General features: G+C 40.9%; 2 protein-coding genes across 2 annotated transcripts in view; both read right to left on the bottom strand.

The window, feature by feature from the left end:
• Positions 1 to 265: 265 nt before the first annotated feature.
• DONSON (downstream neighbor of SON) lies at positions 266 to 10,699 on the bottom strand. The gene is made up of 10 exons (XM_025379980.1): positions 10,308 to 10,699; positions 9,539 to 9,619; positions 7,969 to 8,172; positions 6,271 to 6,449; positions 5,179 to 5,357; positions 4,200 to 4,281; positions 3,983 to 4,087; positions 3,333 to 3,531; positions 1,736 to 1,948; positions 266 to 819 (listed from the first exon to the last, which is right to left on the bottom strand). Exons 1-10 carry the CDS (start codon positions 10,620 to 10,622, stop codon positions 682 to 684), a joined length of 1,695 nt encoding a protein of 564 aa, XP_025235765.1. The 5' UTR covers positions 10,623 to 10,699; the 3' UTR covers positions 266 to 681.
• Positions 10,700 to 11,346: 647 nt separating this feature from the next.
• CRYZL1 (crystallin zeta like 1) overlaps positions 11,347 to 22,614 on the bottom strand; it is a 53,674-nt gene continuing 42,406 nt past the window's right edge. The window contains exons 9-13 of the mRNA XM_025378055.1: positions 20,792 to 20,890; positions 18,899 to 19,020; positions 17,358 to 17,463; positions 13,147 to 13,192; positions 11,347 to 11,925 (exon numbers count right to left, since the gene is read on the bottom strand). Of these exons, the coding sequence (XP_025233840.1) occupies positions 11,826 to 11,925; positions 13,147 to 13,192; positions 17,358 to 17,463; positions 18,899 to 19,020; positions 20,792 to 20,890 (473 nt within the window). The 3' untranslated portion in view covers positions 11,347 to 11,825. The remainder of the gene's footprint in view (positions 11,926 to 13,146; positions 13,193 to 17,357; positions 17,464 to 18,898; positions 19,021 to 20,791; positions 20,891 to 22,614) is intronic.

Genomic DNA, 22,614 nt, shown 5'->3' with positions numbered 1-22,614 from the left:
AAAATGTGAATTATACAATCCCAACACACACAACACACACACACACACACACACACACACACACACCCTATAAGCACATTAAATACTACTTTGCCATGACAGCTCAGTGTGTACTTCACAATTCTTAACACTATTCTATGTGGAATACAAAATGCCTTTTTATCTGAATTAACATGCATTAGAGTTTTAGTATATGTGAAAATAAAGGAATTATAAATCAGTAGGAAAGATATTAAGGTAGAAGCATCACCAATCAGCTAGCTCAGTAGATGTTATCTATGTTTATTTTCTACCTTTATGAAACAAGAACCTGCTAACAGTCTTAGGTAAATGGTAAAGTAACATATTTTTGCCCTGATGCCATTAGTCACAATGCCATGAGGTAACTGCTATGTGATTACCCATTTGCAAGGAAACATTAATTCAGTTTCTACTCAATATACAATTAGGTTGTAGGGATACAGATAGCTCATTTGAGTTATCTGAGTTTTTCATCTTTGTATCTAAAAATCTAATCTGAAAATAGTAAAAGCAGAAAACACTGATTTAAAACCTTAGATGCTACTGTAATAAAAGTTATGTTTATAACATGTCAGTATATTCCTTCAACTTCAAGAATCTTGAATTTCCTTGCTAGAAGGCTTTTTTCCTCAAAGATTCCTTTTAGGCTTACTTTGGTGTTCAGGATCTCCAATTATAAATGTAGTCTCTCAGCACCACATTCCGTAAAGATGATTTCCCAAGTAATGGTATTTGACTAAGTTGCTCCAGGGTGTTAGGGTGCAAACCACAGTTAGTAAGCTCCTTATGAACAACCTCCTGTGGAAATGTGTATACAAGTCAGTAAAAAGCACATCAATCTTTAAACACAAAAGAGTTTCAAATAATTACTATGGAGACTGACAAATGTCTCATTCACGTGATTCATCCTATCAACAGAAGTTGATCCTAAGAATTTTTGTAGTGACAAAATCCCAAAACATTAATGGTTATTTTTATAAGTCTAGCCAACTGAGATGCATGAGATAATTTTAAAGGTCTTAATTATTCTAGCTCTAAAAACCTTAAGTATATTCAAAATTAAAGGCAAATATGGTTAAATAAATACCCACAGTGAATCATGTTTCCTTAAACTATAAAGGAATCAGGTACTATTGAGTTTTGGATCCAAGAGGAAATGAAAATAAAAGTTGTACCTTTTTGAAATGCGAAGTTTTTTCAGTCACTGTTAAAACTGTATTTGGACTGAGCCCGGGCGCCATGGCTCAAGCCTGTAATCCCAACACTTTGGGAGGCCGAGGCAGGTGAATCACCTAAAGTCAGGAGTTCAAGACCAGCCTGGCCAATATGGTGAAACCCCGTCTCTAAGATACAAAATATAGCCGGATATGGTGGCACATGCCTGTAATCCCAGCTACTTGGGAGGCTGAGGCAGAATTGTTTGAACCCAGGGGGCTGAGGTTGCAGCGAGCCAAGATCGCGCAGCTGCACTCCACCTGGGCAACAGCAAGATATCGTCTCAAAAAAAAAAAAAAAAAAAGAAAATTGGACTTGGACTGAATTCATGAAAGCTACCTCACAAAAACAACTTATAGACATTATTCTTTCCTCTAGTAATTCATAATTAAGTAACAGTTTAATTACTTGAAACACAAAAGTGACTCAGCATAAATGACTCAGTTCCCTCCAGCTAGTTAAACAACTAAAACAGTCTGCTCGTAGGTGTCTTTCTTACCATATCAAGTACTTTGTCCACTGGCAGGCAGATGTTAAATACAGCAGTTGGCTCGTGTGGATATAGTACTGCAGAGAAAGACCCACTCTGTGAAGATTTGAGCAGCATGGTCAGTGAATGCAGAGAATGAGGCATGATAGGACCTGTAATCTCCAAACTAAACTGGTCTCTGTATCCAGAAAGAGCTTGTGTCTTCACATTTACACTTCGTGCCTTTATGAAAATTTAAAGAAAAGGAAAATTATGATCATCTCTCAACCTTTTGTCTAGCCAAAAATATGTTCAATATATTTCCATTTGGGGTTTCCTCTCTTTAACAATTATGGAACAAAACTATTTCCCAAGACATCAAAACAATGTTACGTGAGTACAAATACTTAGTAAATTTTCAGCATCCTCTCCATATTATGAGATTTTCAGGTGATGTATATTCCAGAGAATACCACTTTTTCATATGGTATTTTGTCTGATTTAATAACACATTGTCAATGCAGACTATTGGAAAAACAAAAATTTAAAGTCCATTCAATTTTATTACTAAGTAATAAAATTGTATGTATTTTGTATTTACATATATAATTTATTATGATTATAATCCCAGCACTTTGGGAGGCCAAAGTGGGAAGATCACTTGAGGTCAGGAGTTCAAGACCAGCCTGGCCAACATGGTGAAACCTTGTCTCTATTAAAAATGCAAAAAAATTAGCCAGGCATGGATGGTGGTGTGAGCCTATAGTCCCAGCTACTTGGGAAGCTGAGGCAGAAGAATCGCTTGAGCCCGGTAGGCAGAGTTTGCAGTGAGCCAAGATCAAGCCACTGCCCTCCAGCCTGGGTGACAGCAAGACTGTCTCTAAATGAATGAGTGAATGAATGAATGAATGAATGCAGGGCGGCCAGGTGCAGCAGCTCATGCCTGTAATCCCAGTACTTTGGGAGGCCAAGGGAAGATCATGAGGTCAGGAGTTCAAGACCAGCCTGACCAATATGGTGAAAACCTGTCTCTACTAAAAATGCAAAAAAAAAAAAAAAAAATTAGCCAGGCGTGGTGGTGCACACCTGTAATCACAGCTACTCAGGAGGCTGAGGCAGGAGAATCGCTTGAACCTAGGAGTCGGAGGTTGCAGTAAGCTGAGATCGCACCACTGCACTCCAGCAGGTGACAGAGTGAGACACTCTCTTAAAACAAACAAGAAAAAACAAAACAAAAAAAATAGCTAGGGTTGGTAGTGTGTGCTTGTAATCCCAGCCACTCAAGAGGCTGAGGCACAGCACAAGAATCACTTGAACCCGGGAGGCAGGGGTTGTACTGAGTTGAGATCATGCCACTGCACTCCATCCAGCCTGAGCAGCAGCGCAAGACTCCGTCTCAAAAAGAAAATAAAAAGGATTTCATATAATTTACATATTTCCACATAATTTCTTTGATGTAACTGTCTTATAAAATATTTTTTTTTAATGGGAGGAAAGCAAAAGGAAAATATGTACCAAGTAAAAATGCTACGAGGTTTTTTTTTTGTTTTTTTAAATCAAGAATTTATCCTATCAAACAAAGTAAAGTAGTTTGTATTAACAGCTAGGTTATGGAGATTTTTATTACCTTAAGTATTTGCATTGTGGCACCTCGGAAAGCAACAGGGGACAAGAGGGTTGGAGGAAGTCCTGCCTGTGGACCTGAGGTAGCAACTAAACTCTTACAGTTAATCAAAAAATTGAGCAATGTAAAGGTGTTGATTCCTTTTACCAACACAACAGACTCAGGTCTGTGATCCATCTGTACTTCATGTTTCTCTTTACGACTGAAGATGACAATCAAGGAAATTGCAAAAGCAAATCTCACCTAATGTGTAAAGCAGTTATCTTGATTCTGAATCACCCAAGACTCCTTTTCACCATGAAGAAATGGAAATCCTCTTGCTACCTCTCTTTACCGAATCATAAGGCATATGTTTCAATCAAAATGTTACCAATCTGAATTTGCTACAAACTGACACCTGAACCTAATTTCTTCTCTAGTCAAAACACACCTATTCTCCCACAAAGAATCACAATTGAACGTTTTGATTAAAAAAGGTTTAACAGTTCACCATTTATTACTTAGGGGCTTATTTAATATTACAATGGACAATTAGTTTTAATATGATCTGAAGATAAATCAAGATTATAGTCATATAAAACTGCCAATGTTAAACTTCTCACTAACGTCATTCAATGAAAATTAATTCTAATTAACAGCAACTGAAAGGATACAGCTTGATAGAAAGTATGTCTGGCTTTTTAATTTTATCTTGCACACCCATCTCTTCCAGCCAGGAAAAACTTTCCTCTTCGTCCTCATCACTGATGGCTTGCTCCCTAGGAAATTGCTACAGTTAGAGTCCCTATTTCTCAAAGCTGCTCTTGTACAAATCTATTTCATGAGTCCGTAAGTCAGTGGATGACATAAAAAGTTATTTTAATCACATACTCCCCATATCCCAAGCTTGTTCCAGATGCTGTCTCCTTCTTATAGCCACTTTCTTTTATTAAAGGCAGAGAAAATTCAATACCTACATGAGGAAAAAAAATGTAACTGAGTTTTCATGTAAAGTATTTAACAGGCAAGCTGCACTTTTAGAGTGTAAAAAATTTGAAATGTTGGTTTTTATAAATGATCTATTAAGGCAGTAGAGTTTTCAAGCTTTCTTCACAAACCTACATACATGCATAAAACATATCTCCTTGAAAGAGGTTCCGGAGACAACACATACATGTGACACTCGTTTGTCAGTTACACTGTATCCCAGTTCACTTTTTGAAAAAGCACTGATTGGGCCCATTAGACAGATTTTATGACCCACTAATGGGTTTCCTCAGTTTGAAAATTATGTTATTAAAAGGGTAAATGGTACTACATAAGAATTTGTAGAAGAGTATATTCAGATGGTGACTATCTGGCCCAATATGTGTTTTATTTTAGAGATCAGAGAAGGGAACACTATGTGGAAGGAACAGTTTAAATCAGGGGTCCGTATGGCCTGTTAGAAACCGGGCCGCACAGCAGGAGGTGAGCGACTGGTGAGTGAACATTACTGCCTGAGCTCCACCTCCCTGTCACATCAGTGGTCGCATTAGATTCTCATAGGGGCACGAATCCTATTGTGAACTGCACATGTGAGGTATCTAGGTTGTGCCCTCCTTATAAGAATGATGATCTGATGTTTAACAGCTTCATCCCGAAACCATCCTCCCCACCGTCCTTGAAACTGATCCCTAGTGCCAAAAAGTTTGGGGACTGCTGGATTAAATAATTGTGGGGGAGGAAAAAAAAACCTAGAAATAAAGAAATAATATATTTCTTAATGTTGCTAATTAACTGGTAAAAGGCATTTTAAATTCAAATACTTTTAGGCTAAAACAAGTTTACTATATAGTATAGTATTCTCACTTTAAACCTAAACTTTTACCTTCATTTCTCATAGCTTCTCTTAAACCTCGAGTTGTAGGAGATATGAGAGCTGTGATTAAGTCACTTCCAGCTAATCCTGCTGCTCGGAAGAGGACAGTAAACTGATAGGTACAAACGTAGAAATAGGGGCAAAGTTTTGTCTTCAGCAAATTATATAGAGAAGTAAAGCTCACGGACCTATGAAGTAAAAACATTTTCTTTAGGTATTATTAAACATTTAATGCAATGTTTATAGTTCTGTATAATTCAGTTTGATACCTTGTTTAAAACACAACACAAATATTTTAGATAATGGTTTGAATTTTTGTGGTTATGTATGACTTAGCTTTAAAGGACTGAAATTGGTTATGAGGACTCGCTGATGACTTCTCAATACTTTAACAGTGTATACCACTTAAACACTTACTTTGTCTTTAAACAAAACTTAATTGAGAATTGCTTGCTGACTTTCTCTGAGCTGCTGATAAAAAAGAAGTAGAGACTGACAAGAAGTAGCATTAAAGAATTAGGGGTGTGTCTGTATTTTTTTTTTTTTTTTTTTGCGACAGAATTTCGCTCTGTCACCCAGGCTGGCAGTGGGGCGATCTGGAGTGCAGTGGCGTGATCTCAGCTCACTGCAAGCTCCGCTTCCCGGGTTCATGCCATTCTCCTGCCTCAGCCTCCTGAGTAGCTGGGACTACAGGCGCCTGCCACCATGCCCGGCTAATTTTTTTGTATTTTTAGTAGAGACGGGGTTTCACCGTGTTAGCCAGGATGGTCTCAATCTCCTGACCTCATGATCTGCCCGCCTCGGCCTCCTCAAGTGTTGGGATTACAGGCGTGAGCCACCGCGCCCGGCCTGTCGGTCTGTATATATTTAACCAACACTTACATATATTCTACCACAATTGGGTAAAGAATGAATAACAGCTAAAAAACAACAAAAAAAAAGTAAACAGTTTACGTGTTGGTTATTAACAGGTTCAGATAAAATTCACAAGGATCTAGATACCCTTCTGCCATTAACGTATCCAGTCACAAATATGATAGAGAATACTGCTAAAATAAAAATTCACTATTGAATTGCACAAATTTTTCTTACTAATCTTACCAGTCACTCATTAAAACATGCTGCAGGGTTGCATCATTTGACCAAGGACTTGTCTTTCCAGCCATTTTTCTATCAGCTCCAATACGAGGGAACAGTGGTAGCCAAGACAAAGCAGGGTGGAGCCAATAGATAAGGCTCTGCTGGAAGGCACAACGGAGCTCAGTGGAGAGTTTGGGATCCTAAATCCAAAGGGGATAGTGGAGAGTTTTTGCCCATTGAGAAATACAGAATTTTTTTGAAGATAATACATACCAAACACTTAGGTCTAAGAATCTTTACTGCTTTCTATAGGAAAGCATTAATAACTGTTATAGGAATGAAAACACAATTTATCCTTATTTGGGCCAGATGTAATGTTAAACCACAGTATCATAACATTTAAACATAGATGGGAACATCTGCCTGTTTCTACCATTCTTAAGGACAATTCACTACCTTTTTTATCATGAGGAATAGGGGTGGACATGTGCGTATAGGTAACACTATGTCCAGCCCTCTCTCCAAAATGCTGTTTTTTTTTTTTTGAGACGGAGTCTCGCTCTGTCGCCCAGGCTGGAGTGCAGTGGCCGGATCTCGGCTCACTGCAAGCTCCGCCTCCCGGGTTCACGCCATTCTCCTGCCTCAGCCTCCGGAGTAGCTGGGACTACAGGCGCCCGCCACCACGCCCGGCTAGTTTTTTTTTTTTTGTATCTTTTAGTAGAGACGGGGTTTCATCGTGTTAGCCAGGATGGTCTCGATCTCCTGACCTAGTGATCCGCCCGCTCGGCCTCCCAAAGTGCTGGGATTACAGGCTTGAGCCACTGCGCCCGGCCCAAAATGCTGTTTTAAAAGTAGCCAGTAAACACTGATATGGCAAATCACAAATCATCCTAATCTATTTATTGAAACGATGTATAATATACCAAGATCTCTTTCAGGGTAATCCTTTTTTAACCTAGTTTGAGACTTCAAAAAAATTTTTTTAAGATACAGTCTCACTCTGTCACTGAGGCTAGAGTACAGTGGCGCAATCACAGCTCACTGCAGCCCTGACCTCCTGGGCTTAAACAATCCTCCCATCTCAGCCTCCCAAGTCGCTGGGACTATAGGCACCCACCACCATGCTCAGCTATTTTTTTTTTTTGTAGAGACGGGGTCTCACTACATTGCTCAGGCTGGTCTCAAGCAATCCTCCCACCTCAGCCTCCCAAAGTGCTGAGATTACAGGCATGGGCTATTGTGCCCAGCCTCCCAGTTTTGAGTTGACGCTTTAAAACAATCAAAATGTATTTCGCTAAAACTATTCTAGAACTCACAAACTCCCCAAAATTTATAAAATTTTCCTTATACAGGTAAGAAAATCAGTAAATCCATCAGCCCTTGCAATCACACTCAATTGCTTTTCACTTCTTTCTTTGTATTTTCTTTCTCAAAAAGCCTTAGAGAAAAATAATTTAACAATTCTTGCCTGCAACACTGATTAATTTGCAGTACAAGTCTCTAAATTTATGAGCAATTACTCAATCTGACTTAAAAAAAAAAAAAGGTATGAAAGCACCATAAGCACCATTTGGGAAAGACAAAATTTCCTAAGTCTTTGTATCTTTAAATTTCCAAAGAAAAACTTAATGGAAGGTAGTATCTCTGCTATTTTGCAAAGGAGATCATTTCACACTTAATTTGTTACTTTAACACATAACTATTTTATTTCAGAGTTACCTGTATGCTTTTAGGCAAAGTAACTTCTGTTGCCCTACAATGCTGGACAAGACCTTGAGCTTCTTCCTGTGCTTTCAAATGATCTGCCCAGGTAAAGGGTTGAGAAGAGGTGAAAAGGAGTCGGGTTTTAATACTCCAGTCCACAGGTAACTCAGTATTTTCTGAGGACGGAATATCAGACTCGGAGAACGATACATGTGAAGTCTTTAGAAAACAAAGAATGCAAAAAATTAGTCGAGTATTAAGAAAAAAACCTTCAACCTAAAGATTTTATCAGCTAACATACTCATGATCACTGAAAAGTAAAAATCATATAAACCGTATAATAAATAACACGAACAATATATTACACACTGTAAAAAAAGTCTGAAAGGAGTCACACTAAACTTTTAACCGTGGTTATCTGTGGGAAGAGGGAATTTGTTGTTGTTGGGGGTAGGGGTTGTGGATGCGCAGATTTCACTTTTTAGTTTTTACAGTTCTTCATGGTAGTACAGATGTCTGTATTGAAGTAGAAATATTCCAAGTGTTTAAACATTTTGGATCTTTTAAGCCTCTGAAACTCTGCATCCAGGGCTAACAAAGCCCATATTTAAGAAACATTTTCTGACTTCATGTATTTCCCCTCAATCTGTCTGCTGTCCTTTCATGTCAACATTCTCCACGATACAAGAATTTTTTTTTTTTTTTAAATTGAGACAGAGTCTCCCTCTGTCGCCTAGGCTGGAGTGAAGTGGTGTGATCTCGGCTCAGTGCCAACCTCTACCGCCTGGGTTCAACCGACTATCATGCCTCGGCCTCCCCAGTAGCTGGGACTACAGGCATGCGCCACCACGCCTGGCTAGTTTTTTTGTATTTTCAGTCGAGGCGGGGTTTCGCCATGTTGGCCAGGCTGTTCTCAAACTCCTGACCTCAGGTGATCCGCCTGCCTCAGCCTCTCAAAGAGTTGGGATTACAGGCATGAACCACCATGCCCGGCCAAGGATTCTTTTATATCACAATAAAATATCAGAGAAGGGGGAACTATCTTTGATAGACCATAAGAAGGTCACTTATTTACAAGAGAAACTGGGTCTTGGAGAACTCTTCTAGCCTGTTCCCATTAGGACAAACCGCATTTATCAAACTACACAGCACAACAGTAGCGGTTGGGGAATGGAAACGTGTGTATGTTAGCGCAGGGGAGCAACGAGGTTCAGTGCTATGCAACAACCTGTGGAGGTGGGCCAGGAGGGCTGGCTCTGAGTGATGAGCTGGAGAAGTCAACTGCCCAAAGAAGAGTATTAAAAACTGTTAGAGGGTAAAAGACAACCCCCATGTCTATTAGGCCTATTTTAGCACTGGCTATCTTTACAGTCATCATTACTGTATCAAACCAACTCCTTTACCTTGGCTGATGTCGTATTTTCACCCCTGGTATTTTCACCCCGATCAAGCCTCTCTGTAAAACTACTTTCCAAGCAAAATGCTTCTGAGAAGTATAAATGTAGTTTTAAAAATTGGCTCAAATCCTAGCTAGGAAAAAAAGTTTATACAAATACACATTCTAATGATATTTAAAAAGTATTACCTGGGGTAATTCAGTAACAGTTGTTCTTTCAGGGAACTTCTCTTCCCATAGCAAATCATTTTCTTGATTAGAATCTAAAAACTGAGGTTACAAATATTGTCCTTTAAATTTTAAAGGATGCTGAAGTTTGCATTAAGTATGTACAGAGCCTCACCTGGCATACACGCTTCTCAATAAATCCAAGTGCACCCAAATTCAGACACACCCCATCCAATCTATGAGTTTCAACACTTCAGTTTTGTGCCTGAACTTTAGTATCAAAATTGAGGGGAACAAGGACCGGTGTTTCCAACAGAAAGATCCAAAAGGCTTTGGATAGGACAAATGCTAGGGAATTCTGACCCCACGAATCCTCAACATTCCCCCATCCCCACAATAATTCGGAGTGCGTGAGAGAAAGGAGGCCCTGAATCACGGGGGAAGCAGGGTTTGTCACCTGCCCCATCGAACAGCGTCCTTGCAAGATGGGGGTCTCAGGGTTTTTCGAGCTCTCTTCTAAGTCACCTTTAAGTCCTCCAAGGGGCCCCTCACTTTCCTCGGGAACGCGTCCCGTGAGTACACCCGCAGCGGGACAGCCGGAGGCGCGCTCTTCCCGCAAATCCGGCCTTGCCAGAGCCGCGGCTCCCAGCGCGGGGCACCCTAAAGCCACGGGCGGCCGAAGTCTTCGCGCCCATTTCCTTGCCTCCAACGCGAGGACTTTCCACCCCCGATTCACAGCTGGCTCAACCCATGACAGAGCCCCTTGGCGGCCAGGCTACAAGACACTCACCGGGCCCGGCGCCTCCGGCTGCTCGCGGGCCAGCCCTTCGGGGGGCTCCGCGGCGACCCGCGGTCGGTTGTCCAGGCGGGCGAAAGGGTTCCTCCGGGCAGCGGCCGGGCCGCCGCCACCGCCTCTGCCCCCCGCGGCAGGGAAAGGGCGAAGGTGCAGCCCCGCCGCCAGGGCGGCTCGGCGGGCCGCCGGCTCCGGCAGCTCACGGGGCGGGGAGGCGGCAGCTCCACGGCTCCGGGCCCTTTTCCGTCGGAGCCGCACTACCTCGGGCGGCTTTCGGAAGCTGGGTGAGTAGCAGGGAACCGACAGGGCCATGACGCGAGAAGGCTGAGGACGGCTGGCCGCCCCGCAGAGCCTTCCCGCGCTCGCCGGGCCCGCCCCCGACGTGGCGCCGCGCCTCGCTCCAGTCCCCGACGCGGCCCCGCCCCGCCCCGCCCCGCCCCGCCCCGCCCCCGCCGGTTCCTAGCGGAGCATGCGCAGCGGGCAGCCCGCGAGACCCAGCCCACGGCCGCGATCCCCGGAGGCCGTCAACGCCCACTGTCCTAGCGGTGACCCTGCCCTGGCGCTTCTGCCGGGTCTTCGACAGGAGTCCAATCTCCAGGTTCAGCGACGCTTCTGGAAAGCGTGCGATCCAGGGCGCTGATGTGCACTACCCTGTGGGGCACCGAAATAGCTGAACGCTATTTAAGCCCGCAGCAGGGATGTGATCAGCCCAGGGTTTGGCGCCTGGATGAAAAGGAAACAAACTTGAGCTGCGGCCATGGGCTGCTGCTTCCACAAACTTGAGAGAGGGCAGTGGCTGCTGCTCTCAATAGGCAAGGAGAGGGGACTAGGCCACCTTCCTCAACCCCCAAATAGAGAACTCAGATAAGACGTCAGCACGCTTCCTATGCCAGCGCAGCCTCCCGACAACCTCCCTTCCCCGTTCCCAGTGCCTGGTCATCTCAGCCTTCCAGGCAGCGGCCACTGGCAAGTTAATGAGATCCTCTTCTTTGATCCTGGGGAAAGCCGGAGTGAATGAATAGTTGAAAACACAAAATTTAAGTGCCTATGGGCTAGGTCCTTTAAGACTTCAAAATATACTCAAATGCTTAAATGATGACAGCAAAGACTTAAGGAAGGTGTTGAGAACGGAGTTGACAGAAAATTAATACGTTACTTTGATAGCTTAGCAAAGGCCTGCAACAGCTTTATCAATAGAGTAGTGTGGCTTTTGCTGAAAGCAGTTTTCTTCATGGAAGGAATTTTATAGCAGGGGCAAAATATATAGAAACAATGAAAAGGCCTTTAGAAAATTCCCTTAAGATGTTAATTATAGAATTATCTTGATCATTTGCACAAGAATTTTTCAAACACTTTTCAAATGTGTCAACTGAGCATCTTGTCTTAGCAGGGAAACGTGCTTAAAAATGCAACTTGCTTTTCTCTTCCTTGGTTTTTCTCAACAATTTCCAAATAAAATTTTGGCTTCAAATACTGGAATACGTTCATCCGATTGAAGTCTGAGAAAGAAGAAAATTAAAATTGAACAACTTGCTTTTTTCTTCCTTGATGTTTCTGAACAACTTCCATGGAAACTTTTGCCTCATACAGTGGAATGGGTTCATCCAACTGAGGTCTGAGAAGGAATGAAATTAGAAATGTCAGGTCAAGTTAAAGTAGAACAAATGGGGTGGTATATGACAAATGCTCAAATCTATTATTTTATTAATTTTTTGAGACAGACTCTGGCTCTGTTGCCCAGGCTGGAGTGCAGTGGCACGATCTCAGCTCACTGCAACCTCTGCCTCCCAGGTTCAAGCGATTCTCATACTTCAGCCTCCTTAGTAGCTGGGATTACAGGTATGCACCATCAAGCCTGGCTAATTTTTGTATTTTTAGTAGAGATGGGTTTCACCATGTTGGCCAGGCTGGTCTTGAACTCCTGGCCTCAAGTGATCCGCCTACCTCAGCCTCCCAAAGTGCTGGGATTACAGGCATGAGCCACTGCACCCAGCCTCAAATCTATTACTTTAAGTAATTCAAACAAATTTGCCCATTAGTGTTTCCAATGTTAAAAGTGGTTAAGTTTTGAAGGAAAAAAAATTATCTTCTTTATTTACTACCTCTTTTTTTTTGAGATAGAGTTTCTCTCGTTGCCCAGGCTGGAGTGCAAAGGTGAGATCTTGGCTCACTGCAACCTCCACCTCCCAGGTTCAAGCAATTCTCCTGTCCCAGCCTTCCCAGTAGCTGGAATTATGGGTGCTTGCCACCAGGCTCAGCTAATTTTTGTATTTTTAGTAGAGACAGGGTTTTGCCATGTTGGCCAGGCTGGTCTCGAACTCCTGACCTCAGGTGATCCACCCGCTTCAGCCTCCCAAAGTGCTGAGATTACAGGGGTGAGCCACTGCGCCCGGCCTACTCCCTCTTTTGTAAGTGATAAACATTCAACTTTAAACAAATATACCATGGTTTTCTCTCCTTCAAGCTATTGGTTATTTCAAGTTGCTTTGGGAGGGGTGATGAGGAAAAGCAAAGGGTGAGGTACACTATATAATGAAGTGAGGAAAACTCACAAGCCACTTCTATTTCTGGGAGTACCTACTGGTGTGCCACCAGATATACTTTGATAAATATTAAAGAGCAGCTATTTATCTAAATGAAATATAAGGTCAGTGCAAAAGTAATTACAGTTTCTGCCACTACTTTCAATGGCAAAAACCACAATTATGTTTGCACCAACCTAATAATAAAATATGGAGGCAACAGGCACATGGCGAGAGCTAAAACAAAAGTGGGACTGCCTGCCTTAGCTCCTTGAAAATAGAAAAACAACAATGATTTGGTTACTTTAGCGTACCTGAAAACACCAGTTGATAACTTCTCCATCACATCCTTTAAGATACGTAGCTGGAAGGATTGTTAAGGTGGCAATGTAAAGGAGAATTAAATAAAACCATTCAATAAACAGAGGATGCCAGGCAGATCACTCTCTTGTTTCAAGTTTTGTACTCTCAGAGATTCAACATGTTAAGTTAGAGAAATTCTGGAGGACGTCAAGTTTAGCTCTACAGCAGGGAAGTGATTTGAGAGTTGGTGGTGTAACAGAGCCTAAATTTCCAAGAACAAGTGACAAGAGCAGCAACTCAAGCCTGGTGCTTATCCTAAGTGCTCACCACTATTATCTCAATGGATGGGAATGAAATAGTGTCTAGTTTTCATTTCTATATTACATATGTCATTTTAAGTTAAAAACAATTTTAGCACTTACATATCTTACTTTAGATGTACATTTGTTGATCAGGCTGTTTGGTAATAGGCTCAAAATTTGTTTGCAGAAGCCAGTAAACTTTGTGTGTGTGTGATATACAGTCATTCCTCAGCATCCATGAAGGATTGGTTCCAGGACCCCCATGAAGACCAAAATCTCCAGATACTCAAGTCCTTTACAGAAAATAGCGCAGCAGGTTGTAAAACAAGGCTCTCTATAAAAAATTAAAAAATTAGCCAGGCATGGTGGCATGTGCCTGTTGCCCCAGCTACTGGGCAGGCTGAGGCAGGAGGATCCCTTCAGCACATGGGTTTGAGGTTACAGTGAGCTGGAATGAGCACTGTACTCCAGCCAGGGCAACAAGCAAGACCCTGTCTCAAAAAAAAAAAAAAAAAAAAAAAAAAAAAAGGCATATTTGCGTATAATCGAGGCACAGCTGCATTATACATTAAGTCATCTCTATGTTACTTATACCTAATGCAATGTAAATACTATGTAGGTAGTGGTTGTACTTTTTTTTTTTTTAATTGTTGTATTATTACTTTTTCAGAGTTTTTTTTTTTTTTTTTTTTGAAACAGGGTCTCCCTCTGTGGCCCAGGCTAGAGGGCATGATCATGCTCACTGCAGCATTAACCTCTCAGGCTCTAATGATCCTCAGCCTCCCAAGTAGCTAGGACCCCAGCGATTCACTGCCACACCAGGTTAATTTATTTTATTTTATTTTTTTGTATAGACAGGGTCTCCCTATGTTGCCTGGACTGGTCTCGAACTCCTGAGATGAAGCCGTCCTCCTGCCTCAGCCTCCCAAAGTGTTGGGATTACAGGCATGAGCCACTGCCCCCGGTCTCCAAATATTTTTGATCTTTGATTTGTTGAATCTCTGGATGTGGAACCCTCAGATACAGGGGGCTGTATGTCACTAAGAGAATCAGAAAATGATGTAAAAATCAAAGAAAAATCTCTCTTGCTAATTTAATTGAAATTATAATATTAAGATCAAAATGCTATGTAATTGCCAGTACTTCTGAATTATTTATGGCCTAGAATGACACAGTTGGAAGGAGATGTCTCTGTTAAATCACAAGCAGCAACTTAGCTTGTATGAACTGAATGAGGAGGGTTTACACAAGTGAGGACTACAGTATGATTCAGGACTTTAGAAAATGCAAATTAGGGCTGGGCGCAGTGGCTCACACCTGTAATCCCAGCACTTTGGAAGGCTGAAGCAGGTGGATCACCTGAGGTCAAGAGTTCGAGACCAGCCTGACCAATATGATGAAATCCTACCTCTACTAAAAATACAAAAATTAGCCGGGCATGGTGGCATGTGCCTACAGTCTCAGCTACTTGGGAGGCTGAGACAGGAGAATTGCTTGAACGTGGGAGACAGAGGTTGCAGTGAGCCAAGATGGCGCCACTTCACTCCAGCCTTGGTGACAGAGCGAGACTCCGTCTCAAAAAAAAAAAGAAAAAGAAAATGCAAATTAGAAAATATAAGTCATTTAAAAATATTTTTAAAAGAAAACTGAAGAATATAAATTTACTAATTCACATCCCTGCAAGTTCCCTTCCTATTGCTGTTAACAAAATTCTCACCTGTGTGCATAGCATATATTTCTGATTCTGGAAAATGTACAGTATTTCATATACACATGTCATGTTTCAACATGGTCCAAGGATTTGTCAAATAGGTTAAATTGCCTTCTTATCGGGAGAGGTGGTTTGAGAGAATTAAGTTATATACAGCAAAGCAGTCAGTCTAGTTTCCAACATGTAAGATTCAAAACTAATAGCTACATAGTATTCCAATATTAACTAATGTTACTTTTAATAGCCACGTAGTATTCTCCATTGTAGCATCACTCCATGTTATTCTTAATAATTACAAGGTTATTCCTAATAATTACAATGTTATTGGATTGGACATATACTTTTTTTTTTTTTTTTTTTTGAGATGGAGTCTCACACCGTCTCCAGGCTAGAGTGCAGTGGCATGATCTCAGCTCACTGCAACCTCTGCCGCCCAGGTTCAAGCAATTCCCCTGCCTCAGCCTCCAGAGTAGCTGGGACTACAGGCGTGTGCCACCACGCCCAACTAATTTTTTTTTTTTGGTATTTTTAGTAGAGACAGGGGTTTCATCATGTTAGCCAGGATGGTCTCGATTTCCTGACTTCGTGATCTGCCCACCTCATCCTCCCAAAGTGCTGGGATTACAGGCATGAGCTACTGCACCAGCCCGTGTACCTTTTTAAAAAATGACATTAATTAAAAATCCTTTTAGAAAGTTAAATCTAATTTTCAAATTTAATAGGAAATATTTAATCAGAAACAACTTTAAATTCATACATGCACTACAAGAAGGGGTTTTGAAATCTACTCCTTAAAACTCAATACATGCAGTATACTAATTATGTAACTTTTTTTTTTAAAGGAGTCTCCCTCTGTCACCAGGCTGGAGTGCAGCAGCACGATCTCAGCTCACTGAAACCTCTGCCTCTCAGGCTCAAGCGATTCTCCTGCCTCAGCCTCATGAGTAGCTGGGACTACAGGCGCGTGCCACCACGTCCGGCCTACATAACTATTTTAAAGCTCTGAATAAATTCTGTCATTGCTCCCGGAGGGAACTGGCCTTTATATGTATCACACATATATGACTAGGCACATTTAAGAAATGTAAAGTATGATATTCACTAGAGACAAGTGTAAGGCTATATAAATCTTCAGAAACACACGTATGCTCTATCAAGTAATGATAACTTATTTTTTTTTATCCAATACATTAAAACTTTTAGCAAGTGCTGCTGCCTCTAAGCCAGACATTTTAGAAATAAAAGGAATTCTTAAGTTGACCCTACTCTAAAGAGGTTTGGACCTTTCTTTTTGAAATTGTTTGTATATTCCAAACTTTTTTTTTTTTTTTTGAGGCGGAGTCTTGCTGTCTCCCAGGCTAGAGTGCAGTGGCTCGATCTCGGCTCACTGCAAGCCCTGCCTCCCGGGTTCACACCATTCTCCTGCCTCAGCCTCCCAAGTAGCTGGAACTACAGGCACCCACCACCATGCCCGGCTAATTTTTTGTATTTTTAGTAGAGACGGGGTTTCACCGTGTTAGCCAGGATGGTCTCGATCTCCTGACCTCGTGATCCGCCTACCTCGGCCTCCCAAAGTGCTGGGATTACAGGCGTGAGCCACTGCGCCCGGCATATTCCAAACGTTTATTATTTTTACTCAACTGGAATGATTTGGCTTCAATCACACCAGACTTATCTCTGAATGACTTCTGTTTCAAAACTCAAACCCATCTTCATTTGATAAAGATTTACTAGCATTGATATTTATAAAACACTCCACAAACTCTTTAATTTAGAAAAGTATTCTGAAATGTTTCTGTGCAATGGCACCATCATAGGAGTAAGTGTGCAACCTTTCAAGGTGATGTGTAATTTCCTTAACGTCAGGTTAAAAACAAAATTTTCCACGTATCTTATGGCTTATCTCCATTCAGAAAGGAGAGAGACTGCCTGAGTGTGATTCTTGTTCCGCCACTTGCTGCATCCCTGAGTCTGTATCAACATCTCTACGCTTCGGCTTCTTCACCTGTGAAATAGGGATGGTAACAGGACTTACATCTCAAAAGGCTGCTTTAATGTTTAAATTAATACTTGCAAGGCACTTGGAACACTGTTTGGCATACTTAAGGAAACTTAACTGCTATTATTATTTCCTATTATCGTAATGAAAGAACTTAGTACAGTACAAGGTTTCAAGCCAGAAACTCAAATCAGTCGATAAAAAGGATATAAAGATATTTTCCCTGTTGTACATTTGACAAATTCCAAACTTCATCATTCAGGAAAGCTAACGTTGCTCCCTTGAGGAAAAGGCAATGGCTATCTGGAGGATCCAGCTTGGATAGAATAAAACAAAGACTAATCAATTATTGTGAGTTTAACAGCAGGATGATTGGTATCTTGAGTCAGAAAAACTTCTACACAAATTAAATGATGTCCAAATCACAAAACTATGCACATAAATAACATTTAATAACATGTAAATGATAATATTTTCTATTTCATGGTCCAGAACGATGAAACAGCGAGGTGATAAGTACATGGCAGATGCAAGGCCGATCTAGAATCCTGGTGATGAAATGGGAGGGGTGTGTGTGTGTCTTTTCTCGCCATCTTCATGAGGGTGTTGGAAAATCAGTGAAGATTGGTATGTGAGAATTATGGTATTTGCATATCAGCCATCATGTAAATATGTAACTAGAATGCTGAAAAAGATAACCTTGAGAGATAACATACATAAACATGTATAGTAATTCCAGTTTGAATAATTAGGAAATTGTGATAATTTTATACGGAAATATTTTGCTAAGTATATGTCAACGACGTTCAGATAGCAAAAATGCTATCTGAAATACTATTAAAAATTCATGCCGGGCGTGGTGTCTCACGCCTGTAATCCCAGCACTTTGGTAGGCCGAGGCAGGTGGATCACCTGAGGTCAGAAGTTCAAGACCAGCCTGGTCAACATGGTGAAACCCCGTCTCTACTAAATACACAAAAATTAGCCTTGCGTGGTGGCAGGCTCGCCTGTAATCCTAGCTACTTAGGAAGCTGAGGCAGGAGAATTGCTTGAACCCGGGAGGCAGAGTTTACAGTGAGCTGAGATCGTGCCATTGTGCTCCAGCCTGGACAACAAGAGTGAAACTTCGTTCCAAAAAAAAAATCATAAGTCACATGTCTAAATCACTAAATAAAATTATACTTCATTGCTGAAAATATGTCTCTGGTAGGCAGTATTTCAACAATTTGGCCAACATGTTGCTAAAGTAAAAAAAAAGCTACATTTCTACATATAAAATATGTAGCTACATATAAAATATGGAATGAAAAATAAAGGTAAATTTCCTTATGATTCAGATTTTCTTTTTTTGAGACAGAGTCTTGCTCTGTGACCCAGGCTGGTGTAGAGTGGTGCAATCTCAGCTCACTGCAACCTCCGCCTCCCAGGTTCAAGTAATTCTCGTGCTTCAGCCCTCAGCCTCCCAAGGAGCTGGGAATATAAGCCTGCGCCACCATGCCTGGCTAATTTTTGTATTTTTTCTAGAGACAGGGTTTCACCATGTTGGCCAGGCTGGTCTTGAACTCCTGGCCTCAAGTGATCTACCCGCCTCGGCCTCCCATAGTGCTGGAATTATAAGTGTGAGCCACCGCACCTGGACCAGATTTTATACTAATTTAGTCACACTCTTTGCCTCAAATAACTTAGACTTTATTGTTTGTTAATTACACCCCTTTGGTGTAATGGTAATGCTTTATGGTTTCTGATAATACCTGAAGGTTTTCTTCTGTTGTTACCCAGTGGCCTCCAACACCAAGAAGTGTGATGATATCATGTTTATGTGGTAGTAGTTGTAGTTTTACAGCTGGTTCATCATCTTTACTATACAATCTCACTTGCAAGGGAATAGTTTAAAAAAAAAAAAAACAAGAGAGAGAGAGAAGAAATATATTTTATAAAAATCTGACAAAAATTTATTCTTCAAACAAGTTCTTATTTATTTAGAGACAAAGTCTTACTATGTTGCCCAGGCTGGCCTGGACTCCAGCAATCCTTCAGCCTCAGCCTCATGAGTAGTTGGGACTACAGGCGCAGACCACTGTGTCCGGCACTCTCTTTACTTTTTAATGTACGAATGAGGAAACATTTTTCTTAGAAAAAGCCACACACAATGTATTCTGACACCATAAAATCTACTTTTTGCATTAAACTGATCATAAAATTTATTCTACATTTAATTACAATTTATTGTAAATCTATTTATTATAGAAATAAATAAAGATAAAAAGTCTATCTTCATTTGAAAACCAGGCAAGGTAATGTAACACATAACCAAATCTGATAATTAACACTGATAGCTTAATATAGTGAGATGAGTTGATTCCCAGTTAAAAAACTCAGACTCAGGATAGTCTTTTTTTTTTTTTATTTTTTATTTTTTATTTTTATTTTTTTTTGAGACGGAGTCTCGCTCTGTCGCCCAGGCTGGAGTGCAGTGGCCGGATCTCAGCTCACTGCAAGCTCCGCCTCCCGGGTTCACGCCATTCTCCTGCCTCAGCCTCCCGAGTAGCCGGAACTACAGGCGCCCGCCACCGCGCCCGGCTAGTTTTTTTGTATTTTTTTAGTAGAGACGGGGTTTCACCATGTTAGCCAGGATGGTCTCGATCTCCTGACCTCGTGATCCGCCCGTCTCGGCCTCCCAAAGTGCAGGGATTACAGGCTTGAGCCACCGCGCCCGGCCAGGATAGTCTTAACATAATTACTGAAATGTCCATGTGAAAAAATGATGCAATAAAGTATGTATTTACTTCCACTGACAGATTATCATGAGCTATTTTCAAATCTTAGAAAATACTGGTTTAAAAAACCACAAGATAGTCATAACCATATTCATCCATGATTCTCAAATTAGAAGATAAATTCTACCAAAGTATAAACAGAAGCACTTTGCAGGCCTGTAAAACCTACCCTTTAGGAGTCATGCTATTACTTAAGTGTGTTCAGAGTAAGTGTTAAAAAAATACTGGTTAAACTAAAAACATTCAAGAAAGTGAAACTGGAACAAACTTTGGCATTTTCCAAATAGAGACTGCAGACATCAACCAGCCAATAGAAGGCAGCCTCACACAGCAGATGGGACTGAAAAGGCATCGCAATGATGCTGTGTTATCTGGGAACTACCGAGGAGGCCATGTTTCTAGATTTCTTGTAGCAATATGTCATTTGTTACTCTAATGTCTACACCAAGCTCGTCCAACCCGCAGCCTGCCCAGGATGGCTTTAAATGCGGCCCACACAAATTCGTAACTTTCTTAAAACATTGTAAGACATTTTTGAGATTTTTTTTTTTTTTTTAGCTCATCAGATATCATTAGTGTTAATGTATTTTATGTGTGGCCTAAGACAATTCTTCTTCCAACGTGGCCAGGGAAGCGACACCCCTGGTCTACACTGTAAAAGATAAGCATGTTCTCTCTTACATACAGTACTTACAATGAGAATAAAGTAGAAGTTCCAATTTAAATTAAAAAGTCTTTAGTTAAAAACAAAACCCAAAACTCAATATCCAGTTTAATAAGTGCATTAATAATTATGCCCTAAATTTTTTTCTTAAATTCATCAAACTAAAAAAACTACACAGGCTACTAATTTCGTAAGGTACCTACCTCCAGCATCTAGGACAATATCTACTCCCAGGCCACCTGTTTCTTCCAAACAGCTTTCAGCAACATGAACTTTCCCATTAGATACATCAATCACTCGGGCTGTAAAGGACAGGAAATCAGGCAATTGTACTGTTCTGTATGTGATCAACACAAACAAATCAGGGAAAAAGAAAAAGAAAAGCAAATAAATATCTATTCTTTGAAATGAGTTAAGCAATTCAAACAATTACTGAATTTAAAGGGAGAAAGTCAATTTAAATTATACTTTTTCTCATCTAACCCAATATGGGATATAGCAGTCTAAACAAAGAGACCTATATATTTAATAAAATTAAAATGTGAACATTTTGAGGAGAAGGTGATCCAAGGCTGGTCTGTTGACACAGAGCACTATTTTCTACAGCTATAGGGTATGTTGCCAGAATTAAGAATCTGAAAACACAGAGGTACATATATAATAAGACATGAACTGGAAGATTAAGTCAGTTTCTTTTTTTTTTTTTTCTTCCAGATAGGGTCTCACTCCATTGCCTAGGATAGAGTGCAGTGGCGTGATCACAGCCCACTGTAGCCTTCAACTCCTGGGTTCAAGCAATCCTCCTGCCCTAGCCTCCCAAGAAGCTAGGACTACAGGTACATGCCACCATGCCTGGCTAATTTTTTTAAATTTTTTTGTGGGGACAGGGTCTTGCTATGTTGCCTAAGCTATTTTTGAACTCTTGGCCTCATGTGATCCTCCTGTCTTGGCCTCCTAAATCCCTGGGATTATAGGTGTGAGCCACCACCCCCAGCTAGATTAAGTAGGTTCTCAAGTATGTTCATATTTAATAGTCTTTAGAGCTAAAAAGCATCAAAATATACAGATGATGCTCATCTTTACGATGGGCTACATCCCAATATACCCACTGTAAGTCAAAAATGCACTTAATATCCAATAAACCCATCGTAACATTTTGAAAATCCTAAATCAAAACACTGTCAGCTGGGAACAGTCTGTATTTGTATAATAAGGTAATTATCTGCTAGAGGCTGTTTCACCATTTCTCAGTCATAGAAATCCCCCTCTCTTCCCCACTTACTCTCCCAAATGAAGAAAAATCTTAAAGCTAAGGAAAACGAACATGATTTTTAGAAGAGTCAGTACAAATTAAATAGATTTTAACTGGCTGCATTAAAGGATATTAGTAGTATCATATTAATAGAATATAAATTATTGACAGAATTAAAAATAATTCTCAGAATTTTGAACTGGCAAGTAACAACATGTTTGTATTTCCTTTCTGTATCTTTTAAGACCTTCTAGTTGAAGAGAATTCCTCTTAGAGCTGCCCAGATTAGTGGTGTAGTCCAACAGAGTAATCTAGGATTTGGAGGGAAGGAGGAAGAGGACAAAAGGGAAAGGGGACAAAGTAATCTAGGAAAGGCAAATTAACAAATAAGAAATTTTCCCTTCATTCATGTTCTTTTTATTCACACCATTCATGCTTTTTTTTTTTTTTTTTGAGATGGAGTCTCGCTGTGTCACCCAGGCTGGAGTGCAGTGGCATGATCTTGGCTCACTGCAAGCTCCGCCTCCTAGATTCATGCCATTATCCTCCCTCAGCCTCCCGAGTAGCTGGGACTACAGGTGCCCGCCACCACACTGGTTCTTTTTTTTTTGTATTTTTAGTAGAGATGGGTTTCACCATGTTAGCCAGGATGGTCTCGATCTCCTGACCTTGTGATCTGTCCGCCTTGGCCTCCCAAAGTGCTGGGATTACAGGTGTAAGCCACTGTGCCCGGACCATTCATGCTCTTTTTTTTTTTTTTTTTTGAGGCGGACT

Source organism: Theropithecus gelada, chromosome 3 (assembly GCF_003255815.1).
Source record: "Theropithecus gelada isolate Dixy chromosome 3, Tgel_1.0, whole genome shotgun sequence".
Taxonomy (NCBI): domain Eukaryota; kingdom Metazoa; phylum Chordata; class Mammalia; order Primates; family Cercopithecidae; genus Theropithecus; species Theropithecus gelada.
Note: the sequence above shows the minus strand (reverse complement) of the source record. Positions and strands in the feature narration are given on the sequence as shown.